At 29.6% G+C, this 10,147-nt stretch overlaps 2 protein-coding genes across 2 annotated transcripts; both read right to left on the reverse strand.

The window, feature by feature from the left end:
- Window positions 1–1,353: 1,353 nt before the first annotated feature.
- Window positions 1,354–4,379, reverse strand: LOC113849272 (very-long-chain 3-oxoacyl-CoA reductase 1-like). The gene is made up of 3 exons (XM_027479047.1): window positions 3,403–4,379; window positions 3,213–3,282; window positions 1,354–1,913 (listed from the first exon to the last, which is right to left on the reverse strand). The coding sequence occupies exons 1-3, from the start codon at window positions 4,038–4,040 to the stop codon at window positions 1,659–1,661; spliced, it is 963 nt and encodes a 320-aa protein (XP_027334848.1). The 5' UTR covers window positions 4,041–4,379; the 3' UTR covers window positions 1,354–1,658.
- A 2,802-nt stretch (window positions 4,380–7,181) lies between these two features.
- LOC113850388 (very-long-chain 3-oxoacyl-CoA reductase 1-like) lies at window positions 7,182–9,553 on the reverse strand. The gene is made up of 3 exons (XM_027480919.1): window positions 8,884–9,553; window positions 8,117–8,186; window positions 7,182–7,885 (listed from the first exon to the last, which is right to left on the reverse strand). Exons 1-3 carry the CDS (start codon window positions 9,501–9,503, stop codon window positions 7,580–7,582), a joined length of 996 nt encoding a protein of 331 aa, XP_027336720.1. The 5' UTR covers window positions 9,504–9,553; the 3' UTR covers window positions 7,182–7,579.
- Between the last annotated feature and the right edge of the window lie 594 nt (window positions 9,554–10,147).

Genomic DNA, 10,147 nt, shown 5'->3' on the forward strand with positions numbered 1-10,147 from the left:
AATTAAAGGCTTCGCCACTTAAATTTAGTTACTTCGTATGAATTTAAACCCATTAAACTATGTCAAAATAGGTTTATAAGCTTGTCTAATAAAGCTGTATTGTAAAAATTACACTTATTAAACTAATTTTCAAGTTAGATCAATCCTTAAAAATGTCATATATAATGTAAATAGAGCAAAGTTAAATAATTTACAAAATAAGATGAGTCTATTATAACTAAAATATTTTTATACAATATCTTTTACTGATTAATTAAATTAATAATCATAACGTTTAAATATTTTTAAAAAATCTTGTATAAGGAGTGATAATAGACCACCCCTTTCAAAAACATGTTAACCTAATCCAAGTTAATTTATTTCTATACCTAATTGATAATTTTTTTGAAGAATTTAGCTGTAAAATTTCCTTGTAGGATATGTTTTATTTTCTTCAAAATTCAATTTATAGTCTAATTTAAAAAGGAATCAAATCTATAGTGAGGAAAGCTAACGAGCCCTTCAAAGCTCAAAATATTATTCAAAAGGAAAATATTTTATATAACTTATTTGTTGGCCCTACAAGAGTACTACACATTAGTACTTAGGTTTTACCCATACTATCTATATAAGTATATGTATAATGCGCGTTAAGTTTTGAAGCCAAAAGCAATAATGAAGTAATTGCATTTATAGTTCTGATTAAAAAGTTTTATTATTTATTTTTCTATCCATCAAAGTTTCCTATCCATTATGAACTCTTCTTGAAAAATTATCATTTGATAAAACTATAAACAAGAGAAATGATTTTGTTGAAAAAACAATAAAGAATCATTTTAACCACTTCAATCATTTTCTTCTAACGGGAGACTGTAGTCTACAATGGTCAAAACGCAGACTTTAGTCTACAATTGTGAAAATGCTTTTCAATTTGAAGGTTAACTTAAAAATGGTACTTAACCCAATAAATTTAATATATATGGCATTCAAAAGTTTTTGGTTCATAGTATATAGATAGATATAAATAGAAAAATTTTGGTTGATATTTTGAACGAAACAAATGCGTTATGCAAAGCTTTATTTGAAAGTTTATTTTTAGAGATAAAGAGGGAAAATGAAAGATTTCATGGTAATTATTCCTGTTTGGAAGTTTTCAAATGAGAGGGAGAGGGTTTATAAACCTTTCTAATCCTACATTTTCAAGTTTAAGGTTTTGTAATTTTCCTTCCTCTTCTCTTACCCTTTAAACATTTTCCTCCTCTTCCTCCAAATTATCAAACAAACTTAAACTTAGAGAATCAGCAAATTTATATAAGTGAGAACAATCATTTCTTCAGTTTAACTTCCTACTCAAAATTTTGGCTGTTGGCTTGAACCAAAGAGGGTTCATAAAAGCTTAGGATACGAGAAAAGGAAGGAATAACAACAGAGAAAACTGGGTTAAGCAATGCTCATATATCTGTTCAACTTCCTAGAACAGTGAACAGAAACACCAAAAGATGGAAGAGTAAAAAGAATAGGCCACACAAATGATACTCAATAAATAAAGACTAGCAAAACAACATGATGAAAATCAGGAACACAGAAGTTACTTAGCATCTATAACCAGCTAGTAATCTTGCATATATATCATATCAGTAACATCTATGCCTACACAGCAGAACCAACCAAGCATCCTCTTACTCCTTCTTCATGGCCTCTTTGCGCTGTCCTCTCTTTCGAATGCCCAAGCAAAACCACAGGCGCCAAGCATCAACAACACACTCTGGCAATAAGGATGCCAGGGCCCAAAGAATAGTGTGTGGCCAGTATGGTGTGCAACGAGGTTCATAGCCGATCCATCGCATACCTGCTTTGGCATAGCCATCTGTTGATGGAACAAAGAATGAAGACTTCCTGATTGATGCCATCTTTGTTGCCACATATAATGGAACCTGCATCCACAAAATCTCCATCAACAAATGACAAAACACAAAGCAAAGCTATCCATGTCCACATAGTCATCTTCCTTGCACGCACAAATTATTTAGGTGTACAGTTTTCCAGTTGCTAAAAAGAAAAATTAAGATCGAGCAAGGGAAAAAGTAATAGTCAAATAGCTCAGGTGATAAAAAATATAACAGTAAAATTGGAACATGTATTTACCTAAAATTAACAATCGTCAATTACATTTTCATGTTTCCAAATTTAGTCAATAATTTAAGCTACAGCACCTTAACTGACGACAGCATGGTTCCTCAATACTTAAAAATAATAAAGGCCACAACCATTGATTGGACAAGCTTAGACAAAATATACGAGTACACCATAAAAACCAAAAATAGGATACCACACCACTCCTAGAATATTAAAGTGAAATTTCAAAATAGACTAAATGGAAAAACAAAAAAGTGGCCGTTAGTAAAAAGGCTTTTATAAGCAGCTACCTTACAGATGGTGAAAAAAATCACTAGCAGACACAAAAGAATAGCTCTAATTCTTATCATGGACAGGTAGTACACAAAGACCAGTAGTAAAAGGTAATATATCTTCAACTTTCAGCAAAATTCATAGCCACATTTGTCTCAACTCAAAAAGGTAAAAAGTAAATTTCGTTAATTATAAGTTGTACATCACGGTAATAGTTCCAGTCTGGATCATGAGAAAGGTAATGCAAGCAAAGCTTATGCTTCCATATCATCACCATAAAATTTCAATTGACTTCAGTTGAGACTAAAACTGTTCTGCGATTAACTAGCTAACAAATTTGGCTGGAACTTGAAACTTGACTAAAAGATAAATCGGTACTTTTCACCCCTTCCCCCCAAAAATAAGTATCAATACTTAACACCTGTTCTCTTTTACATTCAATTGTGGTTCTCTCTTTTTTCTATCTTTTTTCTCTTTCTATCACACCATTCATTACATCTTATATTTTCCTTTCTTTTTCATTCTTTCTATCTCTTTCTTCTGCGGCCCACATGACACCCTAAAATGAAGTGTTAAAGAATCATCTTCCAATATACTGAGGGAGAATTTTTGTTGAAATCTATTTTTTTGGGTGTAAAGTAAGGGGATGAAAGAGAAAAAAAAGTAAGAGATTTAATTGATGATGTAAAACAAAACAAAAGAACTTAGAAAATAAATGTAACTGAAAATAATTTGAAACACAAAAGTTCATTATTAAACACGAGTTCATTATTAAGCAACCAAGAAGTATGTAACATTAATGACACAAAACAACAGCACAGTACCTGACACTGAACATCAATCCCACTCTTCTTGTATTCAACATAGAGACATCTGGAAAATTGATCGATGTACCTGAAGCAGAAACAAACATACAAACTCAACATAACATGCATATATCACCCAACTCTGGGAACCTCAAAATTCAAAGGAAACCAATAGCAGCACACACAAGAAGAACACAAAACAACTCACGCTTTGGTGGCGGCATAAACAGCATAAAGGGGATCAGAAGGAATCACAATAGCAGCTCCAGAGCCAATGTTAACAATTGCTCCCTTCTTTCTCTTTAGCATTCCAGGCAGAACAGCTTGTGTCACCTTTGTAGTTCCCACGATGTTGACCTTAATCAGATTCTTGAGAAGCTCCTCATCAACTTCATGGAAGAACCTCGCATAAGGGTACGAGATTCCAACATTGTTAACCAACACCCCAATGTCCAACCCCTCGATTGCTTCGCCAATCTTCGCCACACCCAAGTCCAGATCCCCAGAGAAATCAACGACAACGTTTTTAACCTGGGTTTTTCCGAACTTGGCGACAATGGCATCGGACACGTCTTTGAGCTTGTCGGGGTTCCGACCAACGAGTGCGAGGTTTAACCCCTTGCGAGCGAGCTCAAAGGCAAAGCTTTTTCCAATGCCATCAGTGGGTCCAGTAACCAGTGCCCAAGATCCATACTTTTTAAGGTTTTTGGGAGACCTGAGAAAATTGACATAGACCCATCTCAGAAAAACCAAACCCAATCTCAGAATGGTGAGCAATCCCAGAACAAAAAGCACAGAGAACCATAAAGGTTGAGTCTTGAGCCTGTCAATTATACAGCATTCCATATTCAAGTGAAAAAAAAATTGGTGGGTAATGATATTATGTTATGCTGAACTCCTAATATGTGAAGACTAAAAGAAGAGCATTGAATTTATGATAATAAGTGTACTGAATACAAACAGAGAAAAAGAGAGAAAGGGAAATGTGATATGGGTGAGGTAGATGAGCGGAAAACCACCAGTATTAAGTAGAAGGTTGGGTCATCACGGCATTAAATGAATATCAATTCAGCAATTTGCAGACAATAAAATGGGCGGAGTCAACAGAGTTGGATTCAAATGGTTTATTTGGGTTTGGGCCGTTTTCAGTGTATAAGCTGTGGGTTGTGGGACAGTTTTGCTTTGTTTGGTTTAGATTGCATGTGGGTGGTGTAACCGTGTAAGTTTTATAAATGAAAATGACATAATAGCTGGTTTTATTTTTAGGGTTTATTTATTTTATTCTATAATTGTAAAAAATTTGATTTTTATTGAGTGTGTTGTTGTATAATCTATGTAGCTTACTTAACCAGGGTGATAAGATTCAACTGTTGTAGTATTCTGTTACTTGTTTTAACTCTTCTCTTCAGTGCTTTTTTTCGTGTCCTGTTACCAGATGGGACCATTTACATTGTTTGTGTCAAAAAAACAAAATTTTGAAGTAACATAGAATTAAAACTGTGGTTAAAATCCTTGTCTAGGTTCACAGAAAAATTCTCAGGATCCACACCTATGACAAGTAACGTGAGTTTGGTATGATGACAGGCCTAAAACTACTCACGAGAAAAAGACGAACAAAGAACCACCCAAGAAGGATCATTACACCAAATTAGAGTACCTGCTTTTTTTAACATTTCAAGTTTTTGGATGACGTGTAAATCAAATGTAAATGTATAAAATGTACAAACTTGCACAAATTAAGTTTCATTTAATAGGTGCAATTTTTTTACAAAATCAATAAGTTGTAAAATATATATTAGAATTAGTTATAATATTTGTAAACTAATTTATTAAAAATATTATTTTGAAGTTATTCATATGTTTGGAATAATTTTATAAATGTATTATATAGTTGAGATTAAAAAAAAATACATATTTCTCTTTCCTTTAAATTTCCAATGTAACCAACCTCTTAAGCATTTAAGTGTACATTGACAAGGACCACATCTATAACAATAATGTTGTGTGGAGTGTGTGGTATAGTATGATAAAAGGCCTAAAATTACTGACAAGTTCACGCACAAAACATGAAGACTAAGACTACAAATAGTACAATGAATGGATGAGACCATAAATGTTTTAGTTCTAAGCAACTAACAAGCTTGATTTTAGGACTAGATTCAATTCTAAAGTACAAGAAAAGCATATTTTTGTTGTTTTCTTATGATTCTGTTAATTTTCTTTTTTGAGGAAAAATATAATTTTAACATTTATCTTTAGTTTTAATCTTGTTGTGTTTAAGATTTTTTAAAATTGTTAAATTTTATTTAGACTTAAGTTTTATTTTTTTTAGTTTGCTTACTGTGTAATGTTGTAATACTATTCTAATTTAGCATTTTTAGTTTTGTAAGTGTTATTATGCTTGTTTTATTTATGATCTTATTTAAAAAATCAACTACCAAGCTTAAAATCACACCAACAAAAAATCACTACAGAAGGATTATTGCACAAAATTGGACCACCATTCTTTTTCACATTGCACATTTTTTGTTCAATTGAATGCATGGTGGGGTAAAAAATATAAAGCATAATTAGCTATAATTAGGTGATAATAAATATTGCTGATATGAAGTGTTTTTTTTATGTTGAAATTTTGTACAAATATTTTTAAAAATGATTAATATTTTAATTTTCATAAAAAATATTACTTAAATTTTTTATATCCTTTATCATCTTCTATTAAGTAAATATTAATCATTAAGAATAAATTTATAAATAAAATATATTAAAATGTAAAAAAGAGAGAGAAAGCAAACATTGCTTTTGGTCCCAAGACCCAACAATTGATTGTATACCATCCATATTAGTTACCAGTTACTTGTGTTGAGAGAATCAAGAATTTGGACAATTCACTAAATGATAGTTATGCTTCCAAAATAGAAAGATGAAATTAAGAAAGAAAAAGACACTAACTCTTATTTTTAGAGTTTATTTATTTTATTCTATCATTGTAAAAATTTTGATTTTTATTTATATTATATTTTTAAAATTAGAAAATTATTTTTAAGAAGTAAAACAAGTATGCTCTAAATGTTTAATTCTATTTATTTAGAACCTAACCCTTCTCAACTTTAATAAAAAGCAAATTTTATCACTCATATAAAAGAAATATACCAAAAAAATAAAAAAAAAAAGACACAAAGAGAAAGAAGTTTATTCTTTTAAGTAAATTTATCAATGTGTTTTTTTTTGGTTAATTTACTTTGAAAAAATTTTCAAAATAAAGTTAAAGGTTGGCTTCAGGTTAACATATAATGTAACTTCTATTCAATTAAACCAAAGTGTATTGTTACTAACAATTGACTGATGTTTAAATTCATTGTCAAGAAATTTCTTCATTAACAAGCAATCTAAATTAAACAACATCAAATATACACTAAATACAGTCACAATGTTTTTAAAAAGTAAAACAAAACAGGTGGTTGGTGAAAGTTGTTTTCATAGGTAACCCAACCCAAGTTTTAAAATCTTGCAGCAGTTAGATGTTTACTACATTTGCATATGTCAAATTACTTAGTTATTTTGAGAATAAAAATAATAAATATAAATTATTAAATTATATCTAAATAATCAAAATAAAAAGGACAATTTTTTGAATAATTATAAAATCACTAAATAAAGTTAAATTTTAATCATTTATTTATAAATGTATAATATAAATTTTTAAGATTAAATGTGTGCTTATTTTTTATTTAAAATATTAAATTATACTTCAAGTAAAAGTTATAAAGGATACAATTTTATCAAATTATAATTTTAAACTCTTTAAATATAAAATAAAAGATTGTCAAAATAAAAAAAATCATTGATAAAAATATCCTAATTCAAATAAAACAATTAACTTTCCATTTCTTGTAAAAAGAATTTAAAAAAAATAAAAGAAATCATATTCTAAAAGCTCCTACGTATTACTTTTGAACTCTTTATCAGCATTCATTAATATTTTTGGTTAACAGCACCTACCAACCCAAATGGTTTAGGTCGCTAGAAATTATATAACCACAAATATGTAAACAGGACCAAATTAGAAAAAAAAAACAGTGGAAAGTAGGTAAACAATCTATTTCAAAGGCAAATCTAGGTAGAACAAAAAAAAAATGTAATTAACTGGGACCATCATGATCAAGACAATTAAATTTAAATATCAGATTTAAAAATATTATACACTAAAATGTTAAAATTTTTAAAAAATTACAAAAATATAAAACTTTTGAATAATTCTATTCAAAAAATTGCCGATTTCATATTTCTGTAATTCTTTTAAAATATCATATTTTAGTATATATCATTTTTAAATATCCCCTTAATCACTCTCAATTTTATATATAATTTTGAAAAACTATGATTTAATTTGTATGATCTTCATGCACCATCTTTGCTGCTTGGGAATTAGATGCTGCTAATGCTTTCAACTTGGAGTCCTTGAGTTGTCCTCTTTTACGCCAATAAAGAAAATAACGCAGCATATAGGAATCCACAATTGCATCAGGAATTTTTCTTATGAGAAAGGCTTGCACAGAGTGAAGAAAGTAGGGTACAGCCAATTTTTCATAGCCAATCCATCTTGTGCATGTTTCGCTATACATATCTGGTGTTGGTACAAAAAGAGATGCATTCATTTTTGTCATCTTTGTTGACACAAATAATGGAACCTGTGTATATAACTCAGCATCACATAAAAGAAATTAACAAGGGTTAGAGTGTTATATATACTTAAAATCAGAAGTAAAATTTATTTTGTACATGTAAACTTTTATTTTACTTTTAAATTAAACATCCACGAGAAGTGCTTTCTCCCATTTTTTCTAATAATATTATAAGAATTTTATAAATTTCAGTACTTACAATTAAGTTTAAGCATATAAAAATAATATTTTATTAACCTGACATTGGATGTCAATTCCTTGATGCTTGTATTCCAAACTGATGCATCTGGAGAACATTGCAAGATATCTGTAACAATAGCAAGTAGATCTACATTCAAATTTGTTTCCTCGTTTGAAGAAAATAATAAAAAAATAAATAATAACTTAGCAAAAAAAAAAAACTTTTTCAAGCAAACATTTTAAAAATTTTTGGTTTTCTGTGTCAAGATATCATTGTAAATTGAATGGGTAGGAAAAGGACAAGAAATGAAACATGTGATTTGATTTCAATAGATCTTATATAGATATATAAACACAAAATCCAATGTGGAGAAACTACTAAATTTTGTTAAGGACAAAAGGAAAACATAGGAAATTTCATCAAGTCTTGAGCAAATTAATTAAATGAAGTAACTTTTCAGTAGGCATGGTTAGATAGAATAAAAGACATAAAATTGAATAAAAAAGACAACTTGAAGGTTAGAAATTAGACTATTTAGGTGCAGTCGATCAATATAAAATTATCTTAAAAACACATAAACAGAATCACCTTAGCCGAAGAAAATGATCAATTATATAGTAGTCACTTATAATTTCACGTTTTTTCAATTTATTGTTCATACTTTTCATGTAATACTAATTTTTCTTTTGCATCACTTAATTCTCACAAAAAAAACTATTTATAGAAAAAATATAAAAAAGTAAACTAAGAAAGTATGAAATTACAAGAGAATAAAGTACAATTGATTTCAAAAAAGAAAAAAAAGTTTGATATGTATACTTACGCTTTTGAAGCAGCATAGAGGGTGACTAGAGGATATGAAGGAAGCACAATAGTGGAACCAGAACCAATGTTTACAATTGCTCCCTTTTTCTTCTTGATCATGGTGGGAAGCACTGCTTTTGTGATCCAAGTTGTTCCCTCCACATTCACTTTTATGATAGCATCCATAAGCTCTTCATCAACCTCATGAAAGAATCTAGCATAAGGGTAAGCCAAGCCAGCATTATTAACTAGCAAACCGATATCTAAACCATCTATTGCTTTCTCTATTGTTTTTGCCATTTCCTCTCCATCAATTTTTTGCATATCTATGATCACAAACTTGACCTCAACATGCCCACCATGTCTTTCTCTTATTTCCCTCAGTGTTGCCTCAAGTTTTAGGGAGTTTCTACCAACCAAGAGAAGGTTAAGTCCCTTAGATGCCAACTCAAAGGCCAAGGCCTTGCCAATTCCATCAGTGGAACCAGTGATTATAGCCCATGAACCATATTCTTTGAGTTGCTTTGGTGGCCTCAAGAACATCACCCATACCCACTTGAGAAATTTGATAAGAGCCTTGCATAGACAAATCAAGCCTAAGGTATTTGTTGTCACTAGGAAGAAATCTAGCCACTCCATTTTCACACCAAGAAAAACAAGAAATTTTCTATATAGCTCTCAAGAAAGAGCATGCTCCTTGATATGAAGGACAAAATTAACAACTTGAATTTTATTTTAATTAATATTTATATTTAATATATCAACTACACCTAGGTTTTGTTGCAATATTAAATGCTTCAATAACATTCAACCAATCACGCGAAACCAACTTCATGCAGTACAAGTGAATCACATGCAGTTAGTGTGGGATGCAATTTGAAGGAACACCACATGTGCAATTTTTCTTAGAGCTGATTGCACTATTATTAAAATACATTTAAAAAAAATATATTTATTAATTTTTTATCACATATAATATTACACGTATTAAAAAATTATTTTTAATTTTTTGTTAAATCATAGAATAATTGAATATTAAATTACAACAACCACACCTCTCCACTACCTTGGAAACTTATAGTTTGACGTCACATTCCGTCATTAATTTGTCAAGGAATGTCATTTTTAGCTCTGCTGATATATACAGAATTATTCTTATTATATTATATTATATTATTTTTCTTATCATTTATGTCAAATTTAATATAATATGTCATTTAAAGTTTAATATTTAGTCAAATTTTAAAAATATATTATTTATCAAAATAAAATAATGCAATAGA

Source organism: Abrus precatorius, unplaced genomic scaffold, assembly GCF_003935025.1.
Source record: "Abrus precatorius isolate BTA unplaced genomic scaffold, Abrus_2018 Scaffold9, whole genome shotgun sequence".
Taxonomy (NCBI): domain Eukaryota; kingdom Viridiplantae; phylum Streptophyta; class Magnoliopsida; order Fabales; family Fabaceae; genus Abrus; species Abrus precatorius.

What these genes read in the sequence shown, in the direction of transcription:
- LOC113849272 (XM_027479047.1), bottom strand. Translation starts at nt 4,040, where the DNA reads ATGGAATGCTGTATAATTGACAGGCTCAAGACTCAACCTTTATGGTTC. An exon ending in GTTTATGCCGCCACCAAAGC is followed by an intron (nt 3,283 to 3,402) that starts GTGAGTTGTTTT and finishes TTTCTGCTTCAG; the next exon opens with GTACATCGATCAATTTTCCA. An exon ending in GGATTGATGTTCAGTGTCAG is followed by an intron (nt 1,914 to 3,212) that starts GTACTGTGCTGT and finishes TTGTGGATGCAG; the next exon opens with GTTCCATTATATGTGGCAAC.
- LOC113850388 (XM_027480919.1), bottom strand. Translation starts at nt 9,503, where the DNA reads ATGGAGTGGCTAGATTTCTTCCTAGTGACAACAAATACCTTAGGCTTG. An exon ending in CTCTATGCTGCTTCAAAAGC is followed by an intron (nt 8,187 to 8,883) that starts GTAAGTATACAT and finishes CTATTGTTACAG; the next exon opens with ATATCTTGCAATGTTCTCCA. An exon ending in GAATTGACATCCAATGTCAG is followed by an intron (nt 7,886 to 8,116) that starts GTTAATAAAATA and finishes TTATATACACAG; the next exon opens with GTTCCATTATTTGTGTCAAC.